The 25218-nt window shown below is 34.7% G+C and overlaps 1 protein-coding gene across 3 annotated transcripts in view; it reads left to right on the top strand.

The window, feature by feature from the left end:
* The window catches only part of MMP16 (matrix metallopeptidase 16), a 313058-nt gene that overhangs the window by 117966 nt on the left and 169874 nt on the right, over positions 1-25218 (top strand). For all 3 annotated transcript variants that reach the window (XM_063643386.1, XM_055286708.2, XM_055286709.1), the window contains exons 2-3: positions 11229-11377; positions 22946-23068. In XM_063643386.1, the coding sequence (XP_063499456.1) occupies positions 11229-11377; positions 22946-23068 (272 nt within the window). The remainder of the gene's footprint in view (positions 1-11228; positions 11378-22945; positions 23069-25218) is intronic.

Below are 25218 nucleotides of genomic sequence, written 5' to 3'. Positions count from 1 at the left end.
CAAATTGTTGAAACTTTCCCCCAAATTTTCCAATGTATTTATTGAAAAAATATACATATAAATGGATTGAAACCCATGTTGTTCAGCAGTCAACTGTAGTTACCAGAGGCTGGGAGAAGCAATAATCTGGAGTCACTGTTTAATGATCACAGCAAGTCTTTATTTAATGTCATCATAGATACGCTCTTGAAAACTTCATCTTTAAGTAAAATGCTGTGTAACATAACCAATTTTACCATAGGCTAATTGATATGAGTAAGAGTTAAGTTCCTACAGCATATTTCTGGTCACAAAAAACATCACCAGACTTCTAAATAAAGACCAAAACACTTCTGATATTAAACATTGAAATAAATGTAAGCTATACATACATTTAAGATTAATAAAAAGCAAGATAATTATGTATCCAGTTATTCCAGCTTAGAATCACAGATGGCCAGAGCCTATCCAGCAGCTTAGGGCACAAGGTGTGAACAGACCCTGGACAGGATGCCATCCCCTTGCAGGGTGCACTCACACCCTCCCTCACTCTGACTGGGGTCATTTAGACATGCGGGTTCCTAACAGGCACATCTCTGGGATATAGGAGGACACCTAAATACCCAGAGGAAGCTCACACAAACATGGGGAGAACATGCAGTCTCCACACAAACAGTGGCCCCAGCTGGGAATTTATTTTTTTTATCATCATCTTCATAACGAAACCGCATTGAGTAAAACATTGTTTGAGGACTTTTCTATATATAGTTTCAGTTCGGGGTGATGAAAAAGTTCAAGAATGGATGGTAGTGCTGATTGTATAACAGGGTCAGTGTACTTAATGCCATCAAAGTGCATCCTTGAAAATTGTTAAAATGATAAATTTAGGTTATGTATTTTTTTTTTACCACAATTAAAAAAAAGACAACTTACCCTAGTTGGGCAAAGAGAGAGATGGTAGCAATATGAAAGCACAGAGGCCAGCTGGAGAATCTTGCAGTTTCTTGTGGAAAATGATCATTTCCTTGACAAAGGAGTGGCAGCAGAAATAAGTATTTCCATTCAAGATAAAATTGTAGCTAAAATCTGATGATAGATTGGATATCGTTGATGAGGAAAAAGAAAAAATTAAGAATGACTGATATCGATTATGAGGAAAAAGAAGTTAAGAATGCTGTATTTTTTATTTAAACAGCAGTGTGATCTCAGAGTCTGGAAATTTGGCTGAGGTCAGAGTTACAGTTAAATGGTGTGTCATAGGTGCATAGATTGTATTTAACTGATTAATTTTAGAGAAGATAACCAAGGTTGCTGGTCAGCTGTAGATACTGGCAACCTTGAGACTACAGTAAGAAAGTTCTGTGAAAGAATAAAGTGAGAACAAAGGGTGTCTCTGGCAAAGAAGGTTTCAGTGGTTTTTTAAACTGTAAAACTGAAATGGCCATAAGCGAAATATTCTAGCATAGAAATAAGAATATTAATTAGGCTGGGCAAATTGGACCATGCAAGACTGTTTTGCACAAGCAATTAGAGAAGCCCTTAGAAGTAGGAGTTAGTGTTGTACCCAGAACATATGCAGCCACAGCTCATGCCCTTTCATGGTGCAAAACGAGTGTTTTGTTTGCATAAAAACTGAACATTCTTGGTTATTGTAGGTATGTTTTCAGACAGTCTGCCTTCTCATTTTTTTAATATGAATAGGGTCTCCTAGGCTTTCCAGCATACAGACAGGCAGCTGGGTCTCCTCTCTCTAAAAGGCAGTCTAAATTAACAGAGCCAAGCTTGGTGTCAGTCAGGTCTCTATTTGAATACTGATTCCCCCTCTTACTATTGATGTGTCCTTCAGCAAGTTACCTATTTTTTCTGGGGTTTTATTTCATCATTACAGAGGTTATAGTGCTGAATATGAGAACTTATTATAAGGATTCAAGATAATGCATGTAAATTGCCTGGTACATAATGGGCAGTAAAGGCATGCTAGCAGTTGTTCTTATGGAGACCTGCTGGGAGTGGAACTGGAAGTTCATTGTGACCAAAGAACAGATTCTGTGGAGGAAAGCAACAAGGGAATAATAGTCTGAGACAAAATCATACATGGCTTGGAAGGCATTCTAAGAAATTGTTTCTGTAGGATATGGGCAGCTTCAGTAGTGCGTGATGGAAAAGGAAAAGCTTGAGAATTATCATAGTCAGAATAGAATCTAATATCTAGATATTGATAAACTGCTTTCTCACCTTTTCAGGAGAGTAAGTGTGGCACATTGGAGAGAATTTAAGGAAATAGCTTCTTTTTTAGAAATAAAGTAGTTTCTATCAGCTTTATGATCTCTACACTTTTTATTGTACATCTTAATTTTTAAAACATGTACCCTGTTTTACTTATAATTATATTAATGAACTAAATCACTAAAATTATGTGTATTGTAGAACATTCTAATAGAAATATTAAGGTGAACTAAAGATGTGTTAAAATAATTTTTTTATTTATGAATTACATTTACATTGTTTTGCTCTTATTAGAAATGTTATTAATCATTTTTTTGAGAGTTCTTTGACTGACTCTTCCTTATTCTTTAAAATGCTGATTTAACACTTTGAAATACAGCAATTTCAAGATCAGTTTATTTATAATCTTTATCTTAAAAATAGTCATAGCCAAAAATGACACCACACAGGATCCTGGAGAAGTTACATCATTAGCTGATTATAAATCATGAGCCTTATTTTGTAATGCTATCCCTCAGTTCTGTAAAGGCTTTTGGTAAAATTCAGCAGGTAAATTACCATTTTCTCTGATGTCTATCAGTTCATTCTAAAAACCAATGAAAAGGTGTTGCATTTTTATATTTTTAACAAATGGGCTTAAAACCCTCTGCAACTGTTCTTTTGGCAGATTATTTTACAGATGGAAAATTCTGTTGCTGGGATTTTAAAGTAGGGAATTATGACAGTTGGAATAGGTCATGAATTTCTGTCTTTTGAGTGTAATGTCATGTGATGATAGAAACATTTCCAAACATCTGTCTTTAAAAATAGTTGGCATGGCATATCTTTCCTTGAAAAACAATTTCTTTTCTCTTGCATTGCAAAAACATCACTTTTATCTTGATGGTACAGATTAAAATATTTTTGTTTCTCATATCCCAAAATAGCTATTGAATAGCACACTATTTGCAGCTACTTGTCTTCACAGAAAAGGACAGCACTTTTGTCTTTTTGTAAAAGAAAATACATAACTCATTTAAGTTTGACAACTTTTAAGTACCTTGCTATGAAATAACCAGCAAACATCTATATAGCACAAAATATTTTTTTAGTCACTCCCCATCATATTGGAAAGTATTATAAAATTTCTTTTCTGTAAGATGATATAATTCATAAATCCATGTAACCTGGCACAGAAAAATAGCTATATGTTGTATTGTGCTGGAATCATCCTAACTGTTGAGGTGACAATGTGAAACTCTTTGCACTGTGGAACTCCAGCTCCTCCGTTAGGACATCTGGTGGTGATGAATGTATGAAGTTTGGTTAGTCTGTATATTAAGTAAAAGTCAAGTTTATTTCTTCTTATATTAGGTTTAATCTACAGTTATGCTCATGCATGCGTGTGTGGATGTGCGCATTTTATGAAATGTTCTGGTATTGGCCGGGCACAGTAGCTCAGGCCTGTAATGCCAGCACTTTGGGAGGACGAGGTGGTTTGATCACGAGGTTCAAGAGATTGGGATCCTCGTGGCCAACATGTTGAAACTCGTCTGTACTAAAAATACAAAAAAATTGCTGGCCGTGGTGGCAGGCACCTATAGTCCCAGCTACTCGGGAGGCTGAGGCAGGAAGATCCCTTGAACCCGGGTGACGGAGGTTGCAGTGAGCAGAGGTTACACCACTGCACTCCAGCCTAGTGACAGAGCGAGACTCCGTCTCAAAAAAAAAGAAAAAAAAGTTCTGGTATTTTGTACCTTCATCTCAGTGGGACATTTTGCACCCCCTACTTTGCAAGTTTAATTGAGATTAATTTCTTTTTTGTATTTTTGGTGTCAATGAAACTGAATCTGCTCCCAGTAAATAAAGGCGAATTGAGTCTGTGACTCACATGACAGACTCAAGTAAGTGCTTTTAGAACATTCACCTGGTACATTGTTCAGCATTTCTCTTCACTTGGCTAGTGTGAAAAGACACAGATTTGAGGGGGATTTTACTGTTTTGAGTTTTTAGGTAATTGTGATATAAAGTAGAATCATGTCAATGATTATTACAGGTGGTTAGTTTTTTGGTAATTATTTCTGTCTACTTCAGAAACATAGGTGTTGTGGTATCATATACATGCTTTGTTATTGTTTATTGTTGGTTGTGTTTTGCTTTTATTTTGGTCTTGTTTTGTCACCATTTATGTGTGTGTGTGTATATGTGCACGTACACTATAAATCTTTCTTTAAAAAATCTAACTAACTTAGAAGAAAAAAAAATAGTAAAATCTGAGCAGATGGCATATCATAGTCTTCTGCAACTTTCCAGCATGATGACTAGCAAATAATGGAATTTCAAGAGAGGGCACTGCTCTCTTTTTAACATTGGGGCTCAGCCATTACTGTTTGAGGGGTTTTGCTCCCACAGCTACTAAGTACGAAGTGTAACTCACTTTATGCAGATTGGAAAACCTCTCCACAGCCTTGACACCGTAAGTAATTGGCTTCTATCATAAATGAGTTTCCTGTTAAGGTGTAAAATAGATCATGCTGGTCATCACAACTTTTAATATAACTCAGCTGTTTTCTTCTCTTCCTGTCCAAATGACAGTTGCCTCTTAATTGATAAGATGTTTAGTGGAGTAACTTTTGGTTGTTCCACTATTTCCTTTCCATTTCAAGAAGCCATTAAAGAGATGGTAAAATTCTAAGTGAATTGAATTCTATTTGTGCAATTTCATACACTAATCCATTCATGCTGGGGATGGGATGGTGATTTAGAGCCCATTTAGATTTTTGAATGAAGAAAAAGGCTAATTTCTGCCTTGTGAACTTATCCTATGAATCTTCAATGTGACCAGTTCTGAATGATTACTCCAATATGAGTTTAATTTTTTGGCTAATAGGTAGTTATAATTCACATTTATAGCCATTTTTTAGACAAGAAAATGTAGGCCACAAATCCTGCTACTTTTTATAACCAATAAATATATGGTATTTCTGGAAAAAAGTCCTTAAGTTGTTACTGCCTTTGCTGATGATAACACAAAATAGAGGGGCCATCACCTTTTAGTTGTTAGTTTACTTTGTAACAAAGTTTAGCCAGTGCATTTATAAGTCTCATACTGAAAAACGGAAATTAATGTTTTAAAACATTGAGAAGTTATCTGTTAAAATGCATTTTTTTATTATTATACTTTAAGTTTTAGGGTACATGCGCACAATGTGCAGGTTAGTTACATATGTATACATGTGCCGTGTTGGTGTGCTGCACCCATTAACTCATCATTTAGCATTAGGTATATCTCCTAATGCTGTCCCTCCCCACTCCCCCCACCCCACAACAGTCTCTGGAGTGTGATGTTCCCCTTCCAGTGCCCATGTGTTCTCATTGTTCAATTCCCACCTATGAGTGAGAACATGCGGTGTTTGGTTTTTTGTCCTTGTGATAGTTTACTGAGAATGATGGTTTCCAGTTTCATCCATGTCCCTACAAAGGACATGAACTCATCATTTTTTATGGCTGTGTGGTATTCCATGGTGTATATGTGCCACATTTTCTTAATCCAGTCTATCGTTGTTGGACATTTGGGTCGGTTCCAAGTCTTTGCTATTGTGAATAGTGCCACAATAAACATACGTGTGCATGTGTCTTTATAGCAGCATGATTTATAGTCCTTTGGGTGTATACCCAGTAATGGGATGGCTGGGTCAAATGGTATTTCTAGTTCTAGATCCCTGAGGAATCGCCACACTGACTTCCACAATGGTTGAACTAGTTTACAGTCCCACCAACAGTGTAAAAGTGTTCCTATTTCTCCACATCCTCTCCACCACCTGTTGTTTTCCGACTTTTAAATGATCGCCATTCTAACTGGTGTGAGATGGTATCTCATTGTGGTTTTGATTTGCATTTTTCTGATGGCCAGTGATGATGAGCATTTTTTCATGTGTTTTTTGGCTGCATAAATGTCTTCTTTTGAGAAGTGTCTGTTCATGTCCTTTGCCCACTTTTTGATGGGGTTGTTTGTTTTTTTCTTGTAAATTTGTTTGAGTTCATTGTAGATTCTGGATATTAGCCCTTTGTCAGATGAGTAGGTTGCGAAAATTTTCTCCCATTTTGTAGGTTGCCTGTTCACTCTGATGGTAGTTTCTTTTGCTGTGCAGAAGCTCTTTAGTTTAATTAGATCCCATTTGTCAATTTTGGCTTTTGTTGCCATTGCTTTTGGTGTTTTAGTCATGAAGTCCTTGCCCATGCCTATGGCCTGAATGGTATTGCCTAGGTTTTCTTCTAGAGTTTTTATGGTTTTAGGTCTAACATTTAAGTCTTTAATACATCTTGAATTAATTTTTTTATAAGGTGTAAGGAAGGGATCCAGTTTCAGCTTTCTACATATGGCTAACCAGTTTTCCCAGAACCATTTATTAAATAGGGAATCCTTTCCCCATTGCTTGTTTTTGTCAGATTTGTCAAAGATCAGATAGTTGTAGATATGTGGCATTATTCCTGAGGGCTCTGTTCTGTTCCATTGATCTATGTCTCTGTTTTGGTGCCAGTACCATGCTGTTTTGGTTACTATAGCCTTGTAGTATAGTTTGAAGTCAGGTAGCATGATGCCTCCAGTTTTGTTCTTTTGGCTTAGGATTGACTTGGCGATGCGGGCTCTTTTTTGGTTCCATATGAACTTTAAAGTAGTTTTTTCCAATTCTGTGAAGAAAGTCATTGCATTCTTTCAGTTGAATTTCATCTGAGAAAGTCAGTTAATTATATCAGAATATATTTTAAACATCATAGATTTAAACATTTTGTTAGTATGTTAAAATTTGAGGTGGTCAGTAATTTAAAAACATTGTTTCCCAAAATAATAAAAATGTTTATATAATCAAGTAAATGGAAGAGATTCTTACTAAATAAATGCTATAAAATAAATTTGTCACCTTTGCACGTTTCTTTTCATAAGTACTGTACTTTGGATCATATAATCACAGGGTACAAGGGACTTGCATTTGCCATACCACATTAGATGGAAATTAACTATACTTGAAATAACCTGAAATAACTAATTCAGTCACAAATAGGCATTGTGGACTGGCAAAGTGATTTTTCAGATTAAATAAAATCCTAACAGCCTTCCTTATATTCTGCTTCAATTATTTCTATAATTTCTAAAATGTATCTCTTCTAGCCCTAATATATTCAGTAGTTTAATCACCTATTCACTTATTGCATTTTTTTTTTTGGTTGGGGAAAGTATGTCTGCAATTAATCAGAGTCAATATTTCAAGATGGTTTCTCTATATGTTATGTCCTATCAGTGGGGAAGTTTAAAAATTGTTCTTGCATTTGTGTTTCATCTAAGCAAATGAATAACAGTATCTAGCTTTATATTAAGACATTGATAAACTTACTAGCTTCAAGGCTAGAGAGAATTTTATTTCTCTAGGTTGTAGTATTGGCCTGAAGTAATAAATAAGGATACATATTTTTAAAAATTACTGCTTAGATTTGCTCTTAGTGGTGAGAACTTCTACTGTCTCCATTTTTTATATAATTATTTTTCAGGATACTGCTTAATATATGTGGGTGAATAACTGAGTCAATTAATGTAGGTTTTTACAGTATGGGCACATGAAATATTAGTGACAAAGTCATTTTTGTCACTAATATTTATGAATTAATGAATTCATTAATGAATTTTGCTGAAATTTTGTTTGCCTGTCCTTATTTATACTATAATCTAGTAAAGGCAATATCTGTTGACACAACATTTAATATTTAAGTGTTTACCTTTTATTGCTTGATATATCGTCTTGCTCTGCAGCGAACAACAGTCTTCTGGTTGTTCCTCCAACTGAATAATCACTAACTGCTGGAAATTGGTTTTGTCTACCTGGTAGCAAGATGTTTGAATGAGTTAGTAAAACAGGAATGTAATTCAAGGTGAGATTTTATTGCTTCATTTGAGGTTGGTTGTTCTAGAGATAATGAGATGGGGTAAGTCCCAGATAGTATAGAATCAAGGTTTGCCTTAAAGGAACTTTTTGTCCTTTGATATTTTATCAGTGTTCTCAAAATCACTTCTCAATCCAGTGAGCACAAAATGAAGAAAACATAACAAAAATCAGTCTGCCAAATGTATCACACCTTCCTTATTTGCTTTTGGATTTGGGGAGTTTTCAAACACTCTGATTCCTTACCCCATGTTGTTTGTCTTTCCTGACAGCTATGACTAGTTCAACCTCACCTATATTTAATCTTTCCCTATCCCAAGGACAAATCTTAAGTTGAACAGGAACGATTTTAAGAACTCAGGGTAGTTGGTAAGCATAAAATAATAGTATGACTTACTGAGCAAGAATTATGCTGAGGGCTTTGTATATTCTCAGTTAATCCTAACATCACCCCTACAAATTGTATATCATTCATCCAAGTGCACACAAGAATGGATAATTCTTTGTTTATAATGTGCATTTGAGAACATTGAAAAGACATTAAGGCACAACCAGTCTCAAGAGACAAATTTAGTATTTGCAATAATCCAGGAGATGAAGTATTTTAAGACAATGATGAAAACAGGGATATAAATCAAATACAAACATATGAGGATGGAAGGGTATGGTATAATCTATTATAGATATGTATATAGGTTTACAGATACACATACATACTCATATATATTTATATCTCAAAATTTATTTTTAAGAACAGTGAAAAAGATGAAAGACTACATGCCCAATCATTAACCTTGGATAGCACAATACTAGGGTAAGGGGAAAGATACATTTTTAAATATTACTTAATAGATTTAATTTTTTATCAAAAAAGATATTATGTTTGTAATGTGGAAGAAAGGTTTGCTTCCTAGGTGACAAATCAATCTTGATTAGCCAGAAAACAAACCTTGACCATAAAATGGTAGAACTCATAGCTTTCCCAATATTTTACAATTAAAAATAATGATTCACTCTTCAGTCATTCAGAAAGAACTCCCTTTCATAAGTGACAGTGTAAAAGAAAACTTGAAGAAAAATCTCAATTCATTTTTACATTACTATAAAACATTTGTTTGAAAGGCTAGTGCATAAATCAAATATGTATTTTTTATTCTGTTCATTATGCACTTAACATTTACATATTTTATAGTTCCTCTATCTGTACATAAGTCATAGGGTTTATTGTTAATGGTTTTCTCTTTGCTTTCCTCATAAACATAATTGCCTGTAGCTTAGCACCCATGAGTAACCTAGCAACAAGTCAGCTCTCTAGCAAGTAAGAAATGAATGCAAACAAAGTGTTATGGAAAAAGCATTCAGTTTAAGAATATTGGTGCATGTATGTTATTAAAAATCAAGATACAACATTCTAATTTTGAGAAATCACGTAACAATAGGTATTGACTTTCATATTAAATAATATTGCCTGCCTCCTTCATTCAGAAAAAAGTGGAGTCTACTTCAGACTGCACCACTGTGAACTAGGAAACTGAATATTCATATTTTCCCTGGCAGCCTGTTCATTACAGATTAGATGAGAAGAGTGTCTTGGCATGCTTTTACTATATGGTACATGAGCTTACTAGATTAAGTTTCACTAATACACCTTCCTGACAGTGATGCATTGCTCATTTCTTAAATAGTTTTAGAATAAATGTTGGGTTTTTTTTTTATTTTCAAGGGGATGTGCTTATGGTACTGTTCTTTTGAGGTGGTCAGTTTTTGGAAATACCATGAAAAATTCCACTTTGTGTTTCACATTTTAAGACTTTAATACATTTAATATTAGTTTCTTTTGGTGAAATTTAACTTCTATATTTGCTGGTTATTTTCACTGGGAAAATATGTCTCCTTTTTTAGAAGTTGAAGTTCATAAAGGAAGAATATGAGTTATTTGGGAAAAACCACAATTTCATAGGATGGTCATTTATGTGATAAATAGACTGAGGTAGGAAGGGTAACATATGCTGGCAAATACCTTTCACTAAATAGCAAGGCTTCTATTTTTATGCCAGGGACAGAATTACTTGGCCCTTATCAATTTGAGAGGTAGTTCACTAAACTCCAAGAAATCTTAGAGCCCTATAGAAGATTGAAGTAAAGGACAGCTGGATGGGATGTGGCCTGAACATATGATTGTGCATTTAAAATGAATGCATAGCATTGTAAAACTAGAAAGCATCTGCTCCCTGGTGGAGATATATGTTTTTTTCCAAATGCCCTGCGTTTGTATTAACTTTTACAATTTAACCTTAAATGACTCCAAATTTTTGCTCCAATCACAATTAGAATATGAATTCAACTATGACTTCTTTCTCTGTCCTCCCAGAGCCCCCTTCACCAGGGAAGGTGGGGGATAAAAATCATGAGACCCTTAAAGAGAGGTCTAAACACTCTTAAGATGATAGTTGGGTTTCTTCTATAGGTGAAAAACTTGGTTACTTGTGTGATTTAGATTAAAGTGAGTCACCATAAATAAATGAAGAAAGAATATTCTTTACATGGTAAAGTCATCAAAAGATACCTAGCTACGATTGGATAGAATGGTTTTATGGAATTTACACCCAGAATGTCATAGAGTAACATGGTTTATCTATAACGATGCTACACGTCATAGCTGGGGTCACTGGTCAATTTCAGGAAGACGGCTTTTTTAATGTGGTATATGCACATTGCCCTTTGCAACATAAACGTCTCAATGGAGTCATACTGTTGAAAAAGCATCCTTCATTTTGGGAGCTTGAGGTCCTAGAGCACAGGGATAATCTTACTTTTTATCCAGTATTTGCTGTAGTACGTTATACATTATAAGCTTGCAACAAATAATTCATCTTTTCTTTCAATTAGCATTAGAATGTCTGTCAGAAAGATCCATAACAGTCACTGCAATTATATTAAAATAACCTAACCTACATAATATATATTACAAAAAGATCAAACGCTTAAAATACTGTATGCCCTTGTGGAGAAAATGTTCAAAACTCTATTATAGATATACATTAATTAGCAGAAAATTATTGTTAAATTGTAAAATTGATCTAAAAGAAACTGTACTTGTTATTGCAGGTTTGGTTACAAAAGTACGGCTACCTTCCACCGACTGACCCCAGAATGTCAGTGCTGCGCTCTGCAGAGACCATGCAGTCTGCCCTAGCTGCCATGCAGCAGTTCTATGGCATTAACATGACAGGAAAAGTGGACAGAAACACAATTGAGTAAGTAATGGCTGCCACCCTCCTTTCTTTGTTGTCCTTGAGCCAAACTAAGTAGTCTGGAAAACTTTATATGAACTCCGCCAACCAGAAATGGAGTAATTTGTCTCATGAACTTTCTTTGGAATTATATAACCTAATTTAACCCCACTCCTCCAATATTTCATAAGATATTTAAGGCCCAACGTCAGGTTTGCTTACCTGATTTTAGCAACATAGTTTCAAAGTAGTAAAGAAAATATGAATGAAATGTTGAGGTAGGTGTACAGTTGAAACCACTACAAAAAGAGTGACCATGAGCAACAGAGGTGGGTTGTGTGACTGATGAGAATATATTGTACACATTGCTTCCCAAATCTCTGTTCATTGGTATCATATTAGGAGCTTGAAATTGGCCAAATGGAAATATCTACACCCTGGAAACCAGGAAACAACACAAATTAAGGCTCTTATTTTGGGTAGGAGGGGCAGCGTCAGAGAGCCAGTTAAGAGTTTACTAACTCCCCACTGCTGACGGTTCTAAATCAAAGAAAGGTTTCACTGGAAAGTTACTTCTTTCAATTTCTTGTTATCAAAGGGCTTGTTCTTATTTTTTAATAATTTTGCTTTTTAATGATTGGTTCATCAATCATTCATTTATTTATTCAGCTCTTTATTGGGTGCTTTATCTGTGAAAGATAAAGCATGTACAGATTCAGAAGGCATAATCTCTTCATCAAAGGAGCTTAATTCTTATCTTCTGCATAGACAGACATAGTCACAAATGGTATTACCACAGGTACACAGTAAGTTTCGTAAGATTATGAAACAGCATTACTTTTCTGGACAGCAAAGGAAGAAGTGATTAATTTTTTTCAGTAGAGGGAAAAATCATTTGTGTTTTTAGAATCCTTGATACTCACAAAGTTTACATATTTTTTGTTACTTAGTTTGATCATGGTACATCAACCCTCCACAATAGGAAAGACAAGCATGCATTTTTCTCTCTGCTTTCTCAAATAGAGGAACTAAATGTCAAAGGCTAAGTGAACTGCAGAGTAGTTGCAGAACCTGTCTTTTGACATTTGATCTGGGGAACTTGCCCTACTATATACCTTGAGAAAAGACGTACTGTTTTTCTTTTTAAACCTTAAATACCTGGGTTATCTAGACTTAGACATACTTAATTAATTCTGACATATCAAACTAATTTAATACATAATTTTGAAATTTTGCCGTCTAAGTTTGCAACATGATGTTAGTCATAATTTTTCTATTTCATCAACACAGGAAAACCTTTATAAATAATAAAAGCTTTGAGATTAAACTTCAAAGCAGTTTGGAAACATAAATACATTACCTCCCCTAGTACTTTTGAGAGATGCATAAATATTAACTTTGATCTACGTCTTGGAAAACAGAATCAAGAATAAAAAGAATGTGTTCTGCCACAATTAGAAACTTGTTCTAAATATTGGGAATAGAGTTTTGATATTTTGGACCTGCTGCCCTCTAATCACTGCAATTCTCTCTGAATGCTGTAATATCATTTTAAGGCATAATATGCCCCTTGCCTTAAATAAATATAGTTTTAAGTTAACAAGCAAAAGCCTCCAGCAAATCCTGTGTTTTGCTGCCACGTATAGTACCAAATTCCATTTAAATTGTACTCCTCATCACAGCATTTTACAAAGTGCTGTGGACAGCGTTCTTGTTCTTAATGGAGAGCTGTTAGCTTCTGATTCACTTTCTTGGAAAATATGACGCAATTCATAAAAATACAAATAAATTGAGGACTTGGGAAACAAATTAGTTCACATTGTTTGAAGGTCTAACTTGACTAGTGCCAGAATAATAAGGAAGTATGTAATGTTTATTACTAGTTATTAACTTTGAGAAAGTGGAGTCCTAGAAAAGGTACATTTCCACAAGTTTTGTGAGCTCCTGTTGGTCATTGGAAGGACTTGGGATGGAAACGTTTGTTTTCCGAAAGCGGCAGGAGGAAGGTTTTTGTGAGGAGGTAATGGAAGAGTAATATGCACAGGATTTATTTGGGCCCTTCATATGGAAAGGGGTCTGAACAGTTTGCTGTTCTCTGGCAGGAGGATGTAAAAAATGTGGAGGAGTAGAGAAGGACACGGGCCTTTTTTGGGGCACACAGTGGCTCAGATTCCAGACCAGTAAAAATGACGGTGTCAGTGCGTGGGAGTTAAAGTAGCATTTCTGTGATAGGGCATTATAGAGAAAAGATCAACTATATAGGCAGCCCATAATTTAAAATCAAAGGGACTTTTTTCCTTGTTTGTTTTGGTTTGGAGCTGTTTTGTTTTTGTTTTTATTTAAACAAAGCCGTGTTCTAATTCAGGTTTGGATTTTTCTTGGTGTCTTTTTAGGAATTGGTAGTGCATCTTTCTCTTCAGAGTATTACGCCTGGCATTTATTTCTAGGTGAAACAGCTAAAGCCTTGTTAACTCCTCATCTTCCCTTCCTAGCCTGCCATGCCTCCTCTGCTTCCTGTGTCTGCTTGGCGACTTCATTCTCATTGTCACTTGAACTAGAAACCCGGTGGCTTCATTTGCTTCCTGCCTATTTTTTTCTGCTGTCGCATCTCTACTCTTAAGATGTTATTGATCAAGGTACTCAGCTGAAATAGTGTACTATTTTTGGAAGTGTAATCCCCATCATCACGATATTAAAGCTATCGTCTGTGCTTTTGTAATCTTGAATGTGTGGTAACAATCCATGCTGAAATCACACTGTTAGATTACGGTCAAATTATAAGGTATGAATTTTTATCTGACACTTACTACATAAAATATGGACTATAGTTATAGATCTAAATTATTCCTCGGTATTAATATAATATCTTAACCATTTTCAATGCTATGAACTCTTATCTAATTTTAGACTCTTGTCAAGATCAGTTGTTTTTATGTTAAATAATTATATCCCTTTTTGGCAGATTCATGTGATGCATTGAATCTGTAATTATTGGGTAATTAAAAGTAATGATGACAATTGCAGTAATCCCTATATTATGTTGAACAAATTAACCATTTTCAAGCAATAAATTAAGGTATTACCTTAAATGTCATAATATATTGCTTTAATATTAATTAACAATGGTATTAGAGATCATAATAAATACTGTCTCCCACAGAATGAATTCATCAGTGATTCTTTTAAATTATAGATGCATAGCTAATTTTTGGAAGCAAGCTCCCCTAAATTCCTTAATGAATGGAGCAATCTATATTATACATAAAATGTATATATTTAGCAAGGAAACAAAAAAATAGCAAGGCAATAAAGAAAATGAGTCTGATATGTTTTATAATTTTAATAGTAATTTTTTCATATTACTTTATCTTTTGTATGTGCACAGTGGCATGCACTCAAGTGTGCTTGGTGAAATATTTCTTTTTTAAATTTTTTGTAATTATTATGGATATATAATAGTCCTATATATTTATAGGGTACATGTTATGTTTTGATACAGGCATACAGTACATAATGATCAAGTCAGGGTAGTTGGGGTATCTATCACCTCAAGCATTTGCCATTTATTTGTGTTAAGATCATTCCAATCTTACTTTTTTAGTTAAATATGCAATAAATTGTTTTTAACTGTAGTCACCCTAGTGTGCTATTTACTACTATCTCTTATTCATTGTATCTAACTATATTTTGTACCCATTAGCCACCCCTTCTCTTTATCCCCACCTCCCTCCTATCCTTCCCAGCCTCTGGTAACCATAATTCTAGATAATTCTAGTCTCTGTCTCCATGAAGTTCTTTTTTTGTTTTTTGTTTTGTTTTAGCTCCCACATATGTGAGAACATGCAATGCAATATTTGTGTTTTTGTGCCTGACCTATTTCACTTAACATAATGTCTTCCAATTCTATCCATGTTGCTGCAAATTACGGGATTTTATTTTTTATCGCTGAATAATATTCCATTCTGTATAAATACCACATTTTCTTTATCCATTCACACATTGACGGACATTTCAGATGATTCCATATCTTAGCTATTGTGAATAGTGCTGCAATAAACAAGGGAGTGTAGATATCTTTTCAATATACTGATACCCTTTCCTTTGGATATATGCCCAGCAGTGGGATTGTTAGATCATATGGTAGTTCTATTTTTAGTTTTTTGAGGAACCTCCATACTCTTCTCCATAGCGATTATCCTAATTTATATTTCTATCAGTAGTGTATAAGGATTCCTCTTTCTTCAGATGCTCCCCAGCATTCATTATTGCCTGTCTTTTCGATAAAAGCTTGTTTAACTGGGGTAGGATGATATCTCACTGTACAGAAATTTAACTTAATTAAAATTTATTTAAGGTTGAATAAGTAGTTTTTTCAAGTCATTTCAATGAAACTATAGTGATATTTGGACTCCTAATTTGATAATTGAAATACTTATTTAGATGTACCAAGAACGCCAACATTTTTGGCTTATCAATATGTTTTATGATTTTTATTCATTTGTCTAAATTGCCAAGGGAATATTCTCTATCTTCTTTTTCAGTTTGGATATAAAAGATGTGTTCTTGATCAACTGATGTCTTTTTATTTCTGAATATACCCATGGCATTAAAACACTATCACATTATAGGATGGGTCAGCCCACGTTTTGGTGGCAGCAGAAGAAAGGTTGATAGCTAGTGAACGGGGACCTTAGATTCCTATTCTGAAAGGTAAAAAGTTGAAAGAATTGGTTAGAGCTGACACTGAAATTGTGTTCACATCGAAGATCATGGTGGCTTAATACACTTTTGTTCTTGCTCAGGTATTTAGGTACTTTAACTTTGCCATTTCAATCTTGTGAATAACCTGTGTGCCTATACAGGCAGTTAATGAGTCTGTAGATAAAAGAAACTCTGGACTGGAATGAGCTGTCAGCCGCAACATTTTTAGCCCTAAGTTAATTTACTTTTAAAAATCTTCCCATGGCAACTGGACTTGACTCTATGAATACAAACAAAACCTAAGGATTTTTTAAAGTAATTAAAATAAGTATATTTTAAAATTTCTGGAAGGATCTTTTGGGGACTACTATAAATAGTAAATATTATTCATACTTTTAACTAAAACTTGTGAAAGTATGGAGAATGGAAACTTGTTTAACATATTATCCTGGTGAATATTGTCTTAGAGCACGAATTGATAAAGTACAACATATGTATTTGGCAGTCATTTTCTTTTCTCATGGTAAAGGTAGGTGTATTTACACAGAGCCACTGTGTGGCAGAGCTCTAGCTGCAAGGGATGATGTTTCCCTGGTATTTTGTTGAAGCACAGCCTTCCTGCAGCACCACTACAGGATACCCAGTGCAAGGACTATAACCTAAGGGCATCTCTTAGAGTCATGCAGTGAGTGGCCTTATGTGTTTGGCATGAATGCCCAACTTATTAAATACTTTTTAAAAATATATTTTACTGAAGCTAATGGACACTTTCAGATGTGTGTGTGTGTGTGTGTGTGTGTACACCAAACTGTGTAGAAGCTTCTGGCTACTTTATTTATATAAAACAGAGGACAGTGGAGTTGTTTATTTGTATTTCTATTATCAAAGTACCAAAGAAATCCCTGTTTTAAATAACATATATACAGGTCAAAGGGACGTGAAACACATTGAGATTTGTGTGCTGCTGCTGCTTCTACCACTACTACCACCAGTATAACTACTTCCTGATATTTGTAAAATAATAATAGTTATTAGAATTAGAATTGTAAGTTAATAATAATAGTTACTGTCTGCTAGACACTATTTTAGTGTTTAAATGATTTAACTAATTCATTCTTCACAATAACCCAATAAGAGAGGTAATATTATCATCTTCTTTAAAGATGCGGAAACCGAAGTATAAAAAGAAACAGTAACCTATTGTCATAGGACTAGTGAGTCAGCGAGGTAACTCTACAGTATGGCACCAGGATCCCTGCTTTCAATTTTTATACTCCTCTCAAAAGCACTGATTTAGATTTTTTTTTCTTTTTAAGTTGAGTTAACTTAAATGAGGACATTAATGATCTGCCCACCTAATTTTTAAATTATCTAAAATTCCCAAAAATTAAATCAGTATTAAAAATCAGTATTACATTTATGAAAATTGAAGCCATGCCATTATTTACACCTTGATAATTACAAAGCTACCATGCCCCTTCCCTATGTCTTTGTTTGCTTTGGGATGTCTACTTAAAATTTCTCACAAATGAGTCAGTCAAGAAAAATAAAAAACACAGTTATATGAGTTGTGTGTTGACACACTGAGAAAGTAACTATGTTTAAGCAGTGACACTGTCGCAAAAAAAGTACTGCCTGAAAATAACATTATTGAAAGCTTTAAAAAAAGGTAGCAACTAGATTTTACCAAGTTGCCAGTTGGTAATAAGCTATATACATATATATATATATATATATATATATATATATATATATATATATGTATATGTATAAAATACACTTATTTGTTAACTTTGTATGTGGATATATATATATATATATAGTTATATATTCCTGTTTTTTGTGTGAACAGGTATATATGGGATTTATCAAATTGATATTTGAATGCTACTAACATTTTGATGCCTAATAAATTTATATTATCTATTTGGGCAACTGGAAATGAACCTGACTGCTAGACTTTAACTGAATAAAAACATTAGTATGCCAGTTTTGCATTTAATATTAGACAACATTTCATGCATTGATGAGTCCAGTTAAACACTGAGCATTCTTTATATCCATTGGGAACTTTAAAATTTCCATAAGAAAGAACCTGCCTGCTTATGAAATCAAATGTTTAAAGTCACATACAAAAGCCTGAAGACCGATTTAGCTCGGATTCTGTGTCATGTTCAGTAGTGTGATGTGCTTTGATCATATTTATGGTATTTTACCTACTTTGAGAAGATAATACCCACTAATATCTCTGTGCCAGAATGTTTAGATACAAATAATGGTGAAGTTAACATAGAGTATTCTCAACTTTGCCAATCTTCATTCCGAGTTCTTTTCATTAAATCATTAGCTGATATTATATATGTTATGCTTATTTCTTATGTGTAAATTACCTACTTCATGATTTTGTTTTATATAAGTATCCACGTAATGTCTCTGCAATAATCATTTGTTCAAAGCACAGAGTTGGAAAAAGTTATGAAGTCCTCAAGAAATATACAGGATTGTCAAAATGATCAGTATATGCAAAATGACATATAGACTTAGTTCATTTGCTTCATGTTCCTTATTGGCGATTTCACTAGGCACTGACCTCATGCTTGGCTCTCTACCCTCACTCACAGGTCAGTGGTAGATAGAGACAGACACATACAAATCAGGATACACATTATAAGACATGCTGCATTGGGGTGGTAAACTGTATCTATGTGAGTTGAATATTAAAGAATAATTAGGATTCTCAGGGTGAACAAGGAGTGAAAAGTATTCCAGACAGAGGTCATTGCATATAAGGGCAGGAAGGGGTTTGGTTCTGTAGAAACTCGATTGGATTTTGAGAAGCAGGACAAGGGACAGACACCCTCATTAGGTAGACCTAAATCAGATTCTTTCTACAAAGGCATTTCATGCTCAGAACATGTAGAGAACACACTTTTGCTTTGGGAAAATGTATTGTTAATATTGTTAGTAGTGACAATGAAGGAAGTGTTGAGAGTGAGAGATACAAGAGACACTTTGAAGGTAGAAGTGACTAGACTGTGATTGACTGGATGTGAGGAAAGAGTAGTGGAGGGTTATACCTGGATATCTGGTGTGGGCATTAGAAGATGCTAAGGCTTTCAGCTGAGATGAGGCATCAGATAAATTGGTGCAAGTTTGGGGTAGGAATATCATGATTTTCTTTGTATTACATATAACATTAGAGATGATGACAGGATATCTAGATGGAGGTGTGAGAGTACTTACCCCATTATATTGTACTTTTTAAATGATACATGTCTTACCTGTGTGCTATGAGCTCAGTAAGGAAGGGGCTCTTTCTTCATCTTTTAATCCATACTTTCTTTTATATTTTTATACATCTTAGCATGTTGTAAAAGCTCAAAAATACTGTATGATGAATAAATCAGGATGAGATGGGTAAATGAACAAATAGTTAGAACACAAGCAAACAACTATATGAAGTGGGCAAAAGCCCAAGACTTATATAAGGGATTCAGCAGAAATGTCTTTTAGCACAGGAACCTAATATTCCTCCCTAAAATATCTGTTCTTTGGGCTGGGCATGGTGGCTCACGCCTGTAATCCCAGCACTTTGGGAGGCCGAGGCAAGCAGATCACGTGAGCTCGGGAGTTTGAGACCAGCCTGACCAACATGAAGAAACCCTGTCTCTGCTAAAAATACAAAATTAGCCAGGTGTGGTGGCCCATGCCTGTAATCCCAGCTACTCGGGAGGCTGAGGCAGGAGAATTGCTTGAACCCGGGAGGCGGAGGTTGTGGTTAAGCTGAGATCGTGCCACTGCACTCCAGCCTGGGCGACAAGAGCGAAACTCAGACTCAAAAAAAAAAAATCTGTTTTTTGGAAGATGTACACAATTCACAAAGAAATCTTTTACTGGCTCCAACAAAAGCATGGCATTACTGCCTTCATTTTTCAATTTTATACATACTAAAGTAATTTTAGAGACTATACCGTCATTGAAGATACATTTTATTCTGATAATAGTTAATTCTATTGTTTCAAATTTTACCCAACTATCCATTTCAGGTTTTTTTCACAGATTGCTTACTTAAATGTTTTCCTTAGCTAACAACTAAGTATTAATGTGAATGTAACCATATCCCACATTAAGTAAATATATTCAGATTTCATAATTATGTATTGTTTGTTCTCCCAGTACTTTCAGTGAGATAGGTAAAGATAAGTACCTACCTTAGGAATATTTTTTGAGAATATAATTAATACCCATATATAAAAGCAACTTAAATCATCGTAGACACACCATTAATACTTAATTGTTAGTTAAATCAATATCTAGATCTTAAACTATGCAATAAAAATAACCATATCCATCTAGTCAAGTAATATTTATTTGTTAATTCTCCTATTCCAGGAGTTGTGCAAGATACTGAGAATACCAAAACCCCTTGTCTTGAGTGTTTTACAGTATAGTGAAATATCTCTCAAATTCGTGTGTTTAGGAATCCCCTGGGAGTGTTAGTTAAAAATGAGAGGCGGGCTGGGCGAAAGAGCGAGACCCCGTCTCAAAAAAAAAAAAAAAAAAAAAAATGAGAGGCCTCTGATCTCACCTCCTGAGAGCTCAGTTCCATAAAGCTGGATACCCTCTTAGAATTTAGCATTTACCAGAATCTACAATGAACTCAAACAAATTTACAAGAAAAAAACAAACAACCCCATCAAAAAGTGGGCAGAGGACATGAACAGACACTTCTCAAAAGAAGACATTTATGCAGCCAAAAAACACATGAAGAAATGCTCCTCATCACTGGCCATCAGAGAAATGCAAATCAAAACCACAGTGAGATACCATCTCACACCAGTTAGAATGGCCATCATTAAAAAATCAGGAAACAACAGGTGCTGGAGAGGATGTGGAGAAATAGGAGCACTTTTACACTGTTGGTGGGACTGTAAACTAGTTCAACCATTGTGGAAGTCAGTGTGGCGATTCCTCAGGGATCTAGAACTAGAAATACCATTTGACCCAGCCATCCCATTACTGGGTATATACCCAAAGGACTATAAATCATGCTGCTATAAAGACACATGCACGCGTATGTTTATTGCGGCACTATTCACAATAGCAAAGAGTTGGAACCAACCCAAATGTCCAACAACGATAGACTGGATTAAGAAAATGTGGCACATATACACCATGGAATACTATGCAGCCATAAAAAATGATGAGTTCGTGTCCTTTGTAGGGACATGGATGAAACTGGAAAACATCATTCTCAGTAAACTATCGCAAGGACAAAAAACCAAACACCGCATGTTCTCACTTATAGGTGGGAATTGAACAATGAGAACTCATGGACACAGGAAGGGGAACATCACGCTCCGGGGACTGTTGTGGGGTGGGGGGAGGGGGGAGGGACAGCATTAGGAGATACACCTAATGCTAAATGACGAGATAATGGGTGCAGGAAATCAACATGGCACATGGATACATATGTAACAAACCTGCACATTGTGCACATGTACCCTAAAACCCTAAAGTATAATAAAAAAAAAAAAAAGAATTTAGCATTTACAAGATGTATTTTTTAATTCGGGGACTTTAATAAAGGGGAAGAATGATTTTCTGAAGTAACTCTACAATGCATTTAAACTAGGATGGAATTTGTTAAATCTGGTAACTGCATGGTCTACATTACTAGGGTCAGAATAAGAAAGCAGAATCTTTTAATGTTTTCTGGAAAAGTGTCATCTTTCTTAAGAAGTAGAAGTTACTATTTCACTGATGCAGGAAGTTATTATGTTTATAAAGGCAGATTAGTGGATTTTGTTGCATAACACGTAAATTACTTCACATGCAAATTACTTAATGTGTAAATGACTTAGTCATCTCTATGATCACTCCTTTTCCATTTAAAAAGTGTAGAAATTGTAAAGCAAATACTCCAAAAAATGATTGTTTTTCATTTCTACTTTCTGAACCATGTAGCACTATGAATTTTCTGCCTTACCTTTGTAATTATTAAAATAAAGGGGCTAATAAACAGTAAAGTACTTTATAACACACTAAAGAAAAACTACCCCAAATCATGAAAATCTTTCTACTTAGATAAGATGCAAGAATAGATAGAAAATGTGACAGTGGTCGAATGAGACTCTCTAGAAGAGAAATTAGACTGTTTTATCTGTATATGTGTTAAGATTAATAAATTAAAAGCAGGATTTCCTTTTCAAATTTAAATACGTTAAACCTTAGTCTTGTGAGTGCAAAACCGCATATTCAGAAAAATATTTTTTAAGCATTGAATTTGGTTATTTATCAAATATTCAAAGCAACTGGCTGCTACTTGGAAATGAAATAATGATCAAATGTAAAGAAGAAAAGGTAGAGAAATTAATATTTTATTTGAACAAACAGTTGACTGTTATGTAAATTAGAACAGAGTAGCATATACCCTCTTGAATCCTGGCATTTAAACTCAGGTAATAGATTAAAATAATCTTTGAATGTTAAAAGTAGAATACTCCTTAGTGGCATTTTATGAGTAACACTAGGAATTAAAGACTTGCCCAAGATTATACACCTTGTTAACAGCAAATTCTTAGAAACTTTAGAGTACCTCTGTCTACAGTTAGCTCAAAATAAATTAGAAAGAAGAAAATTATCTAAAGGATCTGAATAGTAAACTAGTGATTCTTGATAATTCAGGAAAAACTATGCTATCTGCTTAGATTCAAAGTGCAAGAAAATTCACAGTGTTCCCTTTACTTTATAGTTTGCCATTTTCATCATCACTGTCTCAGATTAACCTCTTAATTGATTTTCTTTTGAATTGAATGATTAGGGTTGTTAGTAAATAACTGGAAAATACTGCTTTTTTTTTTTTTTTTTTTTTTTTTTTTTTTTTTGCAGCTGGATGAAGAAGCCCCGATGCGGTGTACCTGACCAGACAAGAGGTAGCTCCAAATTTCATATTCGTCGAAAGCGATATGCATTGACAGGACAGAAATGGCAGCACAAGCACATCACTTACAGGTATAAGAACTCACGATTAATCTCCCCTTTTCCCCATATTTCATTACTATTTGTTTTGACACATAGTTTAGTATCTTCTGCATGCTGACTACGTGTTAATATATAGGGATATAATGTTAACATAAGAGACTTAAAATTGCTGTTGAGAGGAGAGTAAATTGTTCATTAGACACCGTGTAGGCACTCTGAGACACTTGGGCTCTTTTGTAAACTATTCCAGCTTCTTGAATAAATGTCAATATTATGAGGGACTTTAAGATGAATGTTCTAACATATTAAATTCTTTGACAAATATTTATAATCTCTAAAATAATCAAATAATAAAATATATAAATAACTGCTATTTAAACAGAATGTTGTTGAATTCATTAATCAGTGTTTAATATCAGTCTAATCATTTTGATTTTTATCTTTTTCTTAATTATGCAAGTGGTTTTGTCTTCAGTAACAGAAAGTATTTTCCAACCTAGAGTGACAATTGTTATTAATGGATTTTCACATTTATTCATTTTGTAATTGAACAACTGCTTATTGAGTCCCAGTATGAACAAAGAACAATTCTAAGGCCTGGAGATGTAGCAACAAATAAAACATGAGGACCCTGTTTGTCCTCATGGAATTTACAGTCACAAAAAGTTGAATAGTCATATAAATACAATGCTTGTTATAAAAAGAAAGGACAGGATGCAAGAGAAATGTAAACCAGGGTCATCCAACCCATTCTGGAAAACCAGATGAGATCGCCCTAAAGAAATAGCTTTTCAGCTAAGACCCATAGGAAGAGAAAGAACTTGTTAAACCAATGGGCAGGAGAAGAGGAAAGATACTTTGGTGAGAGGGTAGAATGTCAGGAATCATCTCTTTCAGATTATGTGAATAGAAATGATAATTTTATAATTCTTATTCTTCATGTAAATAACCCTTTGTGTATGATTAAAGATAAAATGAAAGCCTCAATATATGGGTTTCCTAGTTAATATAACTAGAACATGTCACTTGAACTTATTTTGGTTATTTTGGTGACACTTTTTTTTTTTCTTTTTCTGGAACAGAGTCTCACTCCATCACCCAGGTTGGAGTGCAGTGGCATGATCGCAGCTCACTGCAACTTCCACTTCCCAGAATCAAGCAATTCTCCTGCCTCAGCCTCCCAAGTAGCTGGGATTACAGGCATGCACCACCATGCCCAGCTAACTTTTGTATTTTTTGTAGACACAGGATTTCCCCATGTTAGCCAGGCTGGTCTTGAAGTCCTGACCTCAAGTGATCTGCCCTCTTCAGCCTCCCAAAGTGCTGGGATTACAGGCGTGACCTACCATGACTTGCCTGGGAACACTTTCCTGTCTTCTTTTATATTTTTATGCTGTCTTCTCACACAGCATGCTCCTAGATTATTGTCTTATGCTACTTACTTTAATTATTTCTGCAGATAAGAAAAATCAAAGATGAAGCAGCTTTAGGCCAAGCCCATGAAGTTGGTATTCACCATCATTGAAATTTTCTCACAAGATATTTTTACTTCACATATTTGTTTTATCATCTCTACAATCTATATTTCCAAAACAGAGTTAAGAAAGTATTATATCAATAAGTTCATATGTAATATACAGTTATTTTCCCAATAACTGTTATATTTATGTCTCTTGTCTGGTAACCCTTTTTCTATAAGTGAAATTAGTGGTGACAGTGCTTTCTGAAAGGAAAACATGGATTCTTTTTTCTTTTTTTTTTTTTTTTTTTTGAGACAGGGCCTCACTCTTTCGCTCAGGCCTGAGTGTAGTGGTGCGATCTTGGGTCACTACAAACTCTGCCTCCCAGGCTCAAGGGATCCTCCTGCCTTAGCCTGCTGAGTAGCTGGGATTATAGGTGTGCACGACCATGCCCAGCTAATTTTTGCTTTTTTTTTTTTTTTTTTTTTTTTCAGAGAGAGGTTTTACCATGTTGCCCAGGCTGGTCTTGAACTCCTGGGCTCAAGTGATCCTCCTGCCTTGGCTTTACAAAGCACGGAGATTACAGGAGTGAGCCACCACACCCAGCCCATGGATACACCTTGAAAAGCATTTGTAGATTTTGATGAAGAATGTTAGCTTATTTTTCTGGTCACATGGCAGATTAGAAAGCCTAAAATATACTGCCGATTAGGGCAAAAC

Source organism: Symphalangus syndactylus, chromosome 7 (genome assembly GCF_028878055.3).
Source record: "Symphalangus syndactylus isolate Jambi chromosome 7, NHGRI_mSymSyn1-v2.1_pri, whole genome shotgun sequence".
Classification (NCBI taxonomy): domain Eukaryota; kingdom Metazoa; phylum Chordata; class Mammalia; order Primates; family Hylobatidae; genus Symphalangus; species Symphalangus syndactylus.
This window is presented reverse-complemented; position numbering and strand designations above follow the sequence as displayed.